This window comes from Rhineura floridana, chromosome 7 (assembly GCF_030035675.1).
Source record: "Rhineura floridana isolate rRhiFlo1 chromosome 7, rRhiFlo1.hap2, whole genome shotgun sequence".
Lineage (NCBI taxonomy): Eukaryota > Metazoa > Chordata > Lepidosauria > Squamata > Rhineuridae > Rhineura > Rhineura floridana.
In genome coordinates this window covers 101219067-101232070 of record NC_084486.1, presented here as the reverse complement: position 1 = coordinate 101232070, position 13004 = coordinate 101219067, and the positions used below count along the sequence as shown (strand labels likewise).

The following is a 13004-nucleotide window of genomic DNA, read 5'->3' as shown; positions in this document are numbered from 1 at the left end:
AGTCAGCCAAGTGCAGGTGTTCTTGCAACTCGGTAATGGGAAAAACCACAAGGTGGAATTCTTCCTTCTCCCTGCACAACTTTTAAAGATACAGAAGACCTTTTGGTTACCAGGCCCGGCCTCCAAGAGGCCAACTCAGTCAATGCCCAAATACCTCCAAATAGGCTCAATTTGAGACAGGACTTGTCCAACTCTGGGGCACAGCCCTAGTATCTAGACATTTAAAAATTAAATTCTTGCATGAAGAAGAGCTACTTAGTCACTATCCTATTCCTCATAGCACTTTTAGGCCAATAACTAGTGGAATACAACCTAGGACTAGCCCATTTCCATCTCCTTGAAGATACCACATTAGGTTGGTGCTACTGCTGCTAATATCTTCCTGATATTATGGATTATGCCTATTAGCTGCTGTTACTTATGACAGCCAAGTGAATTTTCCAAGTTGAGACTAAGTGAAAACAGACCAACTTATTACATGGTTAGTGTATGGGGAGTTTGCCTGCTTCTTACATGGGTACTAAAAGTGCAGGAAAACATATGACCTCGGCTGGCTTTGTGTTTGCTGTGGTTGCCATTGCTCTGGCCCTAGTTACTGACTTGTGCTGTTGCTATGGAGTGAAGACACTTCTCTCTCTCCCTGCCTTGCCTACTGCTTTCTCACTACTTCCTGGTTCTTTGCCTAGGGAAAAAATGGAAAATGGACTTCCTTCAAGTCAATTGTGACTTATGGCTACCCTATGAATAGGGTTTTCATGGTAAGTGGTATTCAGAGGGGGTTTACCATTGCCTCCCTCTGAGGTTAGTCCTCCCCAGCTGGCTAGGGCCTGCTCAGCTTGCCACAGCTGCACAAGTGAGCCACTTCGTTGGCCACAACTGCCAGCTGGGGGGCAACTGGGCTCCTTGGGACTCTGCAGCTTGCCCACGGCTTCACGGGTGGCAGGGCAAGTAACCCCTCAGCCATTGACTGTGGGGTGATCTTTAGCTGGCCCTTGACACCCAGGAGACACGAGCGGGGATTTGAACTCACAGACTCTGGACTCCCAGCCAGGCTGTCCTACCCGCTGAAGCAGAGGGTTAATACATTCTCATACTCTGAAAAGCTGATTCATACTGACAATGATATCGTTTCAAAGGGGTCAATAAAATATTTCCCCGATTATTGGGAGGTGATCTTAGGAATTGCTACTTATTTATTTTCCTTTTTTTAAAGGTTGTGCCACTTTTTAGCCTATGAAACCCCCTATTGTGCATAATTTCACACTTTAAAACCAAGATTAATCAATCTCTCTCACTCACTCACTCACTCGCTCATTACCCAAGACACAGAGAACTGTAGCCTCAGAGATAATAGTATCTATCAAACTCACACTGATGAGCTGGTCATCGTATTATTATGGGATGGAGCAAGATCCCAGTCTTAGACCTTTCCCCCCCATACCCACAATAAACACCCACTTTTCTTAGTCTGCAATGACACCAGTCTGAGATATATCAACACACAGCAAAAATTTAACCAAATATTTTAGAGACCTCGCAAAAATAGCAGATTTTTAAATTGTTCAAAATATATAAATGTTCATTAGTCTTGGCAGGGGCTAGAGATGACATTTCCACAATACAACATGATTTCTGGTTGTCTTGAGTTTACTCAGAGAATGCCCTAGTCAGATGGATCTTTTGTCATTCCAGTTTTCCCCTCTGTCCCTTTCCATATGACCCACATACAAACACTATTTAGTGATTGTTTAAAACTTTAATAAAACTTTAATATCCCAGAACAGCAATGAAAAAGTTTGACATCAGATCACAAATCACACTGAATGTTTTACAGAACAAGCTTGACTTGCCAAGTTCTGTGTTAATGTAACCCTATTCTTTTTTCAGCTGAGAACTGAAATCATTTATTTTTAGTGCAGCATAGAGAATATTCCTCCCTGTGCTTTGTTGGCGATTTTACAAACTAACCCTGAGACACAGACTTTGGCAGGGCACACCACTGAGCCAGTTGAAAACAACTGGTCTGCCTATTAAATGCCTGCTCTATAGGGCATTCACATAACACAATGTGCAAATCTCTTGGCTTTGCCTCTGCAAAGTCAGGATAAAGAGAATCTCAGTACAGATTTAGTTTCTAAAGTCGTCAGGTTACAAGACCTGACATGAGATAAGGGTGGTCCTGGACTGTGCTTACATACATGGTGGTCTTGGGGAAATCCAGAATCCAAGCAGCAGGACGAGTGCCTTCCTGCGTCATAGTGGTCTAGTAAACTGTGAGCAATAAAGCTGCTCTCAGTATGCAGCATGTTGCACACTCTGCAGACTATGATTTCACATTTGGGGCACATTTTTCCAGAATGAGCCTTCCCCAAGGAACACACCTCCTCCGTTGGTGCTTTCAGCTGCTTGGACTCTTGCCTTTGCAAACCTCTCTTCTTGTCTTCAAAGTCCATATTTCTTTCCTGAGAACTAAAAGGATAAAACAGTGGACCCAAACAGTCAATGGCAAATAAATACCTATACCAAACTGCATCACTTTTCACTGCATGTATGGTGAAGTCAAAGGTTCAGTCTTGGCATCTCCAGTTAAAGGATCTTGCGTAACAGAGGGAAAGCCTCCTTCCCAAGACCTTGAAGAACTGCTGTCAGAATAGACGGTACAGGCCTGTCTCTTGGCCTGTCAGTTCAATTCACATCACGGGATGATTGCAACATCAAGTGAGAAACTGCATGTGAGAAGGAGCCATCACAAAAAGGAATCAAGCCATTTGAGTATTCTGTTTGAACACTTGAAGAGCTCTATTCCCTCCATTGCCTACTGTCCTGTCTCCAGGGGTGGGGGCTCACTTTGAGGGTCAGAACAGGCTCCTTTGAACCAGCTTGCTTGAATGTGCCCTACCTGAGTTACTATAACACTTTGCCTCTCCAGGCCAAAACAGAACTTCCCTGTCAGGTGCAGGCTATCATTCTCATAGCATAAACTGGATGTTAGAGATATTTCATAAGAACAGTATCTACACTTCATGATTGTCGCTTGGATGAATGAACTGACCCTATAAACACTGTGACTAAGGTGATATGAAGATACTGCCTGTGGTGGTATATTCGCACATGCAAGTCATTACTTAACAATCGAATGATGCATATGCTTGTATAAGCTAACTCTTAGTATAAGGCTGTTCCCTGTGTCCTTATCCTAAATCCTATCCATCTTTACTCATATGCAGGTCCCATGTTTTCAGAAAGCATATATATGGAATGCAATATAACAGCCAGGTGCTATGAATGTTTACTCAGAAGTAAGTCTGACTGAGTTCAATGGAGGTGGGGGAGAAATTCAATTCAGTTCACATTTAAGGCTGAATTTGTCAAATTGGCACTTTCCAAAACAACATGAGAACAGGAACACAGCCTTCCTTCGAAATTTGCACTTATCCAAATGTTGTGTTGCAGTTCTTCAACTAAGTAATCTTTGCAACAAAAAAAAAGCATATATGTGGGAACAGTGTGCATAAAAATGAATATATAAATGAAAATAACACACAAAAATGCATTATGAGAAATTGCTTGCAAAAATGTGTACATGAGTCACAACTGCATACAAAAATGTGTTCAGTAGGAGAAATTCTCACTACAAAGCTGGACAATTTTCATGAGGATTTAAAAAATCACAAACTGATGTAGAAATGGGGAGAACCACATTTAAGATTGGAAAAATGAGAAACGGAGAGAACCAAAAGTGACATATCCTTCCATCCCTAGTTCAATGTAATTTGTGTAGCTTAAGATTTCACATGCACTTTTCACAGCCCTGTCTCTCTAACAAAATGTTGTGTTATGTGAGATGGCCACAGCTCACTGGTAGAGCATCTGCTTTGCATGCAGAAGGTCCCAGTTTCAATCCCTGGCATCTCCAGGTAGGGCTGGGAATGTCCCCCGCCTGAAACCTTGGAGAGCCACTGCCAGTCAATGTAGACAAGACTGCGGTCGATGGATCAATGGTCTGACTCAACATAAGGCAGCTTCCTATGCTCTTAATAAACTTGTACAAGTAAAAAGAATTTAAAAATGGTCAGGGGCATGGGAAAACTTTTAGAACAAAGAGTTCTACATGGACTACAAAGCACCTATTGGGTCCTTCTTCAGTTCATTCCCCATTATTTTTATATATAATATCAAATTAGTTAACAATATGCAGATGACACCCAGCTCTATCTTTCCAGCCCAACTGAATTGGGAGAGGCAGCTGAGGTGCTGGACCAGTGATGGACAGGTGGAGATGGGCTGGAATTTTGAAAAGACAGAGGTGTCATGTGTCCAGAACTCTCATGTCCAGAACATGGAGATATGGCCTGTTCTTGATAGCGTTGCACTCCGCTGGAAGTAGCAGATACTCCTGGATCCAACATTGTCACTGGAGGCTTAAGTGGCCTTAGTAATCAGGAGTGCCTTTTTCCAGCTTCGGCTGGTTTGCCAGCTTCAGTCCCTTTTGGACAGAGATGACTTGGCCACAGTATTCCATGCTCTGCTAACTTTCAGATTAGATTATTGCAGTGCTTCCTACGTGGGGCTGCCCTTGAAGATGACTCAGAAACTTGAACTAGTCCAAAATGCAGCAGCAAGGTTATTGGCTGGGGTTGCTTTTAGGTCTCATATAACTCCTGTTTTAAAGCAGCTACATTGGTTGCCAGTTCGTCTCTGGGCCTAATTGAAGGTGCTCACACTAGTGTTTAAAGCCCCAAACTACTTAGGTCCCAAATAGCTGAAAGACTGACTCCTTCCCTACAGACCCTCTTGTGTGTTGAGATCAGCAGAGGAAGCTGGTAGTTCCACCACTGTCAGAAACTTGGGTGGTGGTGGCCCGGGAGAGCTCATTCTTTCTGGCAGCCCCTAAATTGTGGCACTCCCTACCCACAGAGGTCTAGCAACCTCAGTGTACAGCTTTAGGCAAATGCTGAAGACTCACCTCTTTACCCTTGCCATGAGTCCCAAGGAGAACCTTTGGCAAAATTGGAAGGGGGAAGAATGTGTTACAGATGCCATAGGGAGGACTGGGGAAAACATGGGAGAAATATTTCCAGAAGCCTCTGGCAGCTCTGAGTCTCATGTGTTAATCAGTGCCCATACATACACCCTTGGTGTCTCTGATAGGGAGAAAGGAATTCTCACTGGCATCCACTCCAGATGTAAATTCTGAATTAATAAACTCTAAAGAACCAGCTGGAGTCTTCAAGAGAGCTGAAAGCAAAACTTAAGTTTATCAGAGCAAGCAATAACACTTTTGCCAAGGCCACTGGCTGGAAAAGAGATGTTGTTAATCAGGCAGTTTTCTTTCTGCTCCTAGAATAAGCTCTCACCTTACAGCAGACACGAGAGGGTGCTCGAATTAATCCATAGTGTGCAGGCTCTACCTTTCATTGATATATAAATCCTGCAATGCTTGCAATTCGCTGTTGCAACAATGTAGTCTTGCCGTCTCCACTATGCCTAGAGATAAACCCAGCATGTTCCTGTAATCCTGATTTATGCCTTAGTGCGATGCTGCGTACTGAATTCTTGAATAACGCTTCATTCAGAAAAATCCAGTCCTTGAGTCTTGAGTAGTTCTTTGGTTGGGAGTCAGGACAACCCTGGCCTTTGACACCTGAGGGGCATATTTTTAGGACCCACCCTATTTTGTGATTCTGGTTGTTTTTAATTGCTTTTAACACTGTATTTTTAGATTAAACTGAGACCTCTGGGTGCAGGGTAGGCAATAAGTGCTAATCATAATCATTCAGAGTGCTCTTAACTATTGCTCTTCCTTTGATGCACAATGAAAATCGTCATTTTTCAAATTACTCAGACAACAGAACCAGTGCAGGACCTCCGGTGCTGATCATAGTTCATGGGAGTGACAATATGGAAGCAGATATTCTTTAAGGGTCCCAAGCTGCAAACTATTTATTGCTTTAAAGGTAATAAACAGCACCTTCAACCAATGGAGATCAAAATGTTGACCAGGGTTGCCAACTGGTTAGGAAGAGAAAAATCCGGCCTCCTCTTATACCTTTAACAGCACCTTTATGTGCAAACAGAAGAGAAACCTAGGACATTACCAGACAACCTGCTTGTTGAGAATTCATCCCGATTTCTTTCTAGGGAGATTCTGTCACATTGGCTATTTAATGAGTATTTATTTGGATTTGTTTGTGGGGAGGTTAGATAATGTGACACCAAAGAAAGCATTATCCCATACACTCAAGTCCATTTTCTGGCACTTTTTTATTGCAAAAATTCCTATCTTTGGGGGAAGTGGGTTTGTTGTGCAAAATCTCCCAATCAGCTATAATAACACAACCTGAAATTGCCAGTAGGTAACTGAATCCCATAAAAAAAATAGCCTGGAAGGACCCAGACTGGTCTGATGTCTGCACAGCAAACTGCTGCTCAGGGCATGGCAGCCATCTGAATTGTTGACACCCTTTAACTCTGCAGACCTTCATTTTTCATGCATTAATTTTGTTTTTCTTCGTTCATGACTTGGTCTTTTTGCATGTAGAACCTCTTTTGATTTATTCCCTTCATTTTTCTGAACCATTTAATTTCTCAACCTTGACCTCTCATCTGTATTCAAATAAATGTTCATCATGACTCTGATATCTACTTTTGGTCCAACCCATACCATTTTTTACTTTTCATTAGAAATAAATGTAAGAGAAACACTTACGTTACATTCTGTGAATGTCCAGAAAAGAAACTCAGAGTTGAAAACCTTTTCTTAAAGAGACATCCATCCTTTTTCCTGCAGTGTTTTGCATCTCCTGTATTCTCTTCTCTTTTTGCCTTCTTGAAACTCCGACCTGTTGCAACAACAGAGCAGGGTGTAAAAGAATGGTGAGCAACATGTGCCCTTTGATCATGTTTACACATAAGGCAGCCACGCTGGGCTCCATGGAGCTTACCCCCCAAATAAGTGTGCTCAGAATTGCAGCTTTTGAGTGATGCAATGGTCGTAAAGCACAGTGGCGTGCAACTTACATACTAACCTGCAGGCATTTCTGGAAAGCAAAGTGTCTCCGGCAGTGAAAACTCCTGCTTCAGACCACCCTACCAATAAAAAAGAAAGAAAGGGACAACCAGGTATACCTTCTTCTTAACTCAGCAAAACACAAGCAGCAATGGCCACTGAATGAACTCATTGCCTCTATTCCTTCCCACACGCTACATATAGAGCAGTAGTAAAAACAGTCCCCAGAAGCAGCAATAGGAGCCCTTCCTGTATGCAGAGCAAGGAAAAACAAAAGCCTGTTCTTGTAATGAAACAAGCTCAAAGCCAAAAAGTAAAATGCTGCTCAGGGCTCTGCATATAATACCTTTATCCTTTTGGTAAATCAACTGGTTAGTCTTCATTTCCGCAATGTGTCACTTTGTCTCCAAGATGGATCCTTTTGGCTACTCTAATTGCATTTGTCTCTCTGCTCTCCAATTGATATTTTACTAATTGTATTTACTTTTGGCTGATGGACTTGCCTCACAGTTTATACTTGCTTTTGGTCACCGGTAAGTACTTCTGGCTCATCCTGATAATCTGTAAGATCTGGAAGCATTTCCCAATAATTTCTTTTTAAAATAAATAAGTAAAACTAATTTGAAAAATAATTGCAAATTATTACTATTCCTGCACTAAGCTGCAGTATAAAAGTACATCAAACTGACAATTTCTTAATTAACTCTGTTTAAGAAGGTAGTTATGTAATTATGGAATTGTATGAGAGGCCCTGATATAAAGGTGATATTCATACAGATAGAGGTTTGAGGTCTTTGGACATGTTTTCTGCCTCTCTTTTTAATTAATGTTAATAAAGATGTTTACCCCAAATCCAGACACAAATCCTTCTGCACAAACAAGGAAAGCTAGTACCATTTTAAATTCACCCCAGAGTTTTCCTCAGGTGTCTTCCACTCCCCATTACCTGCCAACTGTCCAGATTTTACAAGCAGTAATTAAGCCCCACCCCTTTGTGACATCACCTCTGCAAATGAGGAAGGGATTATATGCTTTCTGACCTGTTGGATCGTAAGACAAAAAGGCATAGCTTAGTGGTAGAGCAGAGAGCCAGTGTGGTGTAGTGGTTAAGGTGCTGGGCTACAACCTGGGAGACCAGGGTTCAAATCCCCACATACCCATGAAGCTCACTGGGTGACCTTGGGCCAGTCACTGCCTCTCAGACATGAAATCACTGTTCATAGGGTCACCATAAGTTGGAATCAACTTGAAGGCAGTACATTTACATTTTTAATGGTAGAGCATATGGATACCTAAAGTCCCAGGTTCAATCCCCCATACTCCAAGTAGGACCAGGAGAGATCCCTGCCTGAAATCCTGGTGAATTGCTGCCAATCAGTGTATATCCTGAGCTAGATGGACCAATGGTCTGACTTGGTATAAGGCAGCTTCCTATCAACTATGAATACTGCTATACGATGACTTCAGCACAAAGCAGACAAGGCAAAAAGAATTGCCTGCAGTCTTTGTTATGATTGCCCACAGAAGTGAAGCTTTCTTCCTATTTTTGTTTTTGGGAGAGTGAATGTCTGCAGCTGAGCTGATACTCTTCTTTTCCATTAACAATCTCCTTTTCATAAGGCAAAGCAGCCAGTGTAAGGCATCAACTACATCATTAAAACCTATGGTGCTATCCACATTTACCTGAGAGTAAGTCCCACTGAACATTGAGACTTACATCTGTATATATCTGGACAAGCTGCATATCTCAGTGTTAATCATCTGAGCTACCATGCCTGTATACTCTTATTTAACTTTATCTTCTTTATAATTATTTCTTGTTGGTTTATGCCATTTTTACTCTTCTTGGGGAGGGGGTTTATATGATATCAATAAGATATAAGAACAAAAAGAGAATCCCTGTTCCTATGCTTACAATCTAAAAAAGACAACACAAAAGGGAAGAGAAAAGCAAGCAAACTCAGGCATGAGTTCTTCATAGTATTTCTTATAATTACCAGGTAGAATGGAAACAGTTGAGTGCAAAGAGGAGTCAAATGGAGTTAGTCCCATTTCTCCCTCTGCTGCAGCCTGATGGAATGGCTATTGCTAGATGAGAGGAGATGCAGGGAGGAGCCTGATAGAGCTGGTTCCTTAGCAAAGCTGGATAGAATGGCTCTGTTTCCTCTCTCTCCCTCTTCCACAGCTTGATGGAGACTCTACTTAGAGTCCAGTCTTATGTATATTTACTCGAGTCTCACTGGGGGACTTACTTCTGAGTAGGTATGCATAAGGGCAGGCTGTTACAGTACAAGGGAGATCTCCTATACCAGTCTTTTACTACAGAGCTTTAATGCCCCTCAAACCCGTTGGGAATTATATCATGTTCTATCTAAGCAAGCATCAGTTTGCTGTAAGTATATAATATCCCAGAATCCAGAGAGTCAGTTTCTTAAGCCCCCCACCCTCATAATAAAGTATACCATTTGTGCAAATATTTCTTGATCACTTTGGAAAGCAAATCCCAAGGCATTATGCATTGAAGAATGGGATCCTTGTACTTTTAATAATTTTGGAGAAAGAGGGAGGATCAGTTGTAGTTTTTCTCATCCCTGCACAACAAGCTACACCTGCCAAAATCCTTTCTTCTTCTTCTACACAGTCATTTAAAGGCATAAGCACATGTACTCCTTTGGTCACTTGAGAGCCGAAACCTGCAGTTAAGAACCCTGCACTAGAGATAGTGTTGTGGGAAAATAATGTTCGTTTCTCGCTCTGGCTCAAAACAAGACACTAACAGCTGTTCAGGATAAAACTTAAAAAATAATTTATTAAAAAATAAGCAGCACTCACACCAGCAATCAGAGTGAGTGCGGTCAACCCAGACTGTCTTGTTCCCCCAATATTTATACCCCTTAGTAAACAACTTACAGGAAGCTTACAGTAGGAACACCATATGTGGTAATATTACAGTGTGTTACATTGAACTGGTTCCATCAGTGTATTCCCTGAGTCATGCTTCCGGCCATAGTACATGAACAGCTTATATTACTAAAATGGCGGATATAGACATCCGTTGCAAGATGGTGGTGCTTAATCAAAACAGTAGATAACTCTCAAGCATGACCCTCAAGGAGGTGCTTTAGTGTGTCAGAGGAATTAACCCTTAACAATAGCATGTTAGAAATTCAGAATGATCCTGAGTGAAAAATATACATTAAGCAAAGAAGATAAGAGATGGGAAGGGGAACCTTTGTTACTCTTTTTATGTTCCATCCTGTGCAGCTGGGGGTAAGTAGCAGTCACTGAAAGGAAGAAAAGCCACAAACAGGCATTGTCTTTATTAGGACCAACAAAACGGCACAAAATTGTGAGCAAGCTTTCAAGTTCCCCCAAACTGTTCATCAGGGTGGCTATGAAGCAAAAGGGGGCTGGGGGAGAAAGCTAGCTTGGTGTTAAAGCAACAAATGATGGACAGTCATTCTCAACTTTCAAAAGACTACTTGCAACCCAAATACAGGCTTCTACAGAAGGCCCATAACAGCAAGGAGCTGAATCTAGAATTCTATCCCAAGGGCATAGCCACAAGTCTAGGATTTTTTGTTTTTGTTTTGGTAATTAAATTGTAAACATTTACTGCATTAACTGTATCCACCAGACTGTGTTGCCTGTCAAGCTCATGATCCATCCAAAGGTTGCCCTTGGCTAGTTTATGCTCACATTCTGCCCCAGTGATGGGAAACCTGTGGATCTGTAGGGGGAAAAAACTGTGCCCCATTGGCTGTTGCTGGACTCCATCAGCCCAGCCAGCATGGCCAGCTCTTGCTAGTAAGCCTTCCCAGTAGTGTTTCGCTTATCCACACTCTAAGAGTGTTATGTATTAAGAGCTTTGAACTATGGCTATAAATCTTGGCAGATTTATCTAGTAACTTACTCACACAGGTCTATTCCCATATAGGGATAGTGTTCAATGAGCATACAGAATTAAAATATACATATTTATGACAACAATGGGGAATAGCTCAGCAAATATAGCCCACATTTTTTTATTTGGGAGACTTAGCAAAATAATTTCAACCACAAGTAAAACAGGTGAAAGAGGAAGCAACTGGCAGAGTAAGGCAGTGTGGGGTTTGGAGGAGAGATGCGTCCTGCATAGGGTTGCCAGGTTCAGGGCCTGAGACTGATCCTGTATCTTTAGGAGAAGAGAAAGTCAGCCAAGTGCAGGTGTTCTTACAACACTGTAATGGGAAAAACCACAAGGTGGAATTCTCCCTTCCCTCTGCACAACTTTTAAAGAGACAGAAGACCTCTTGGTTGCCAGGCCCAGCCTCCAAGAGGTCTTCTGTCTCTTTAAGAGTTGTGCGGGGGGAAGGGAGAATTCCACTTTGTGGTTTTTTCCATTACAGTGTTGCAAGAACACCTGCACTTGGCTGATTTTCTCTTCTCCTAAAGAGACAGGATCAGTCTCAGGCCCTGAACCTGGCAACCCTAGCCCTGCACCATTCAGAAAGGCACATCAGAAATAGATTTAAAACAGAGTCGCATAAACGCACACAAAGCTAGGAAGAGGAGATAGAGAGCAAAAGATACCTTTCCTGCCCCAAGTGAAAAGTCCCGAAGAAATATAACTGGGGCATGTTGAAACTCCTGGGTTCAGGCAGAACAGCAAGGAAGCCAAGCCAAGAGGGAGTCAAAGAAAGGACTTCTGAGCATCAAGGATTTCTGCTTCAAGTAGACCAGAAAGGCAGGAAGCTGGAGACCGTAAAGGAAAGTCAGGGGATACGCTGGAGTTAGGCCTCAGGTTCAATGCTGGAGTTATGCATTCAGGTGGCAAAGTGATTTTTAGACAGGAGTGATTTCAGCGGCAAACAATACCATAGTCAGGTTGAGACCAGAGCAATGGAACAAAGGGTTCTTTGAAGCCCAGTGTCTGTATGCCTTTTAAAACAAAAGCTTCAAAGCAAGTTCCAATACTGAATAGGTACAGAAAGGCTCCCTCCTAACACAGCCATTTCTTTCCTATAGATCAGTATAGCCACAACACTACTTGGCAGGGCAGGTTGGATTCCTGCCCTTTCAGGACACTCTTCATTTCTTTTGTGTGGAGACTGATGGCATTTGCAAGTCTTTACACAGTATAGTTAAATGAAGACTTTTGAGCAATGGGCCCATCTCCTGGAGGGCACCCTATTGTAATGTAAGCTTGATTGGATCACACTCCCTGAGCTAAGGTGAACATGACTGATGACATCACCTCATCCAATATCTTGTTCACGATGCTTCTAGCTTCCCTGCTTTGACTGCACAGGAGACCAAATCAAAGCCATTTTAAACTATTAGGAGCAATTCTGGAGTGGAGAGTCTCCGAGGCTCTTGCAGCTTGCAGCCTGCAAACAGTGGGAGTTGTATTCCAGCAACAACCAGAGTGCTGCAGGTTCTCCACCCTGTTCTACTCCAACACTGCAATCCTGTGCACAGTAACCAAGGAGTAAGCCCTACTGTATCCAAAGGAACCTGCATCTTGAAAACCATCCCGAAGATTGGACTACTAATCTTCCACAGGCAGAAATAACTGCACACAGAGAGTAGGGGACAGGGAAGCGCATTTCAGTTTGATGGATAATTGTTTCAGAATCTCCATTCTCTTTTCCCATGTTACTAGGAAACTGTTTTGTAGGAGGAGAGTAAAATGTGTGATGCTTCTTATTAGATAGTGGAAGCTTATATCCTATAGTACCTGAGAGGACATGAAACAGACATGTTCTGAAAATTATACTCTCATTCTGGAGGAGGAGGAGGAGGAATTTTCAGTCCTTTAACAAAGCCCCATTAGGTGAATGAGACCCTGCTCCCTTCAGACATCAAAGTACAATGATGGTGTAAAACTCCTTTCCTTTAATGGACTGAGACTGGCTGAAAAGTTGGCAGCATTATATAACAGCTGTGTGCCTGGTTGCACAGGACATTTTTGTAGCCTGGGCCAAATAGCTTGAATTGTGTTAAAGCCTAAATT

At 42.3% G+C, this 13004-nt stretch overlaps 1 protein-coding gene across 5 annotated transcripts; it reads right to left on the bottom strand.

Moving 5' to 3' along the window:
- Positions 1–1736: 1736 nt before the first annotated feature.
- Positions 1737–9543, bottom strand: LOC133389313 (uncharacterized). Of its 5 annotated transcripts, none has more exons than XM_061636724.1 (4): positions 9472–9543; positions 7029–7089; positions 6710–6842; positions 1737–2469 (listed from the first exon to the last, which is right to left on the bottom strand). In XM_061636724.1, exons 1-4 carry the CDS (start codon positions 9526–9528, stop codon positions 2100–2102), a joined length of 621 nt encoding a protein of 206 aa, XP_061492708.1. In that variant the 5' UTR covers positions 9529–9543; the 3' UTR covers positions 1737–2099. The 5 variants fall into 5 exon arrangements, with proteins under 5 accessions (XP_061492708.1, XP_061492710.1, XP_061492711.1 ...); XM_061636726.1 differs by lacking the exon at positions 9472–9543 and adding an exon at positions 9007–9211; XM_061636727.1 differs by lacking the exon at positions 9472–9543 and adding an exon at positions 7956–8002.
- Between the last annotated feature and the right edge of the window lie 3461 nt (positions 9544–13004).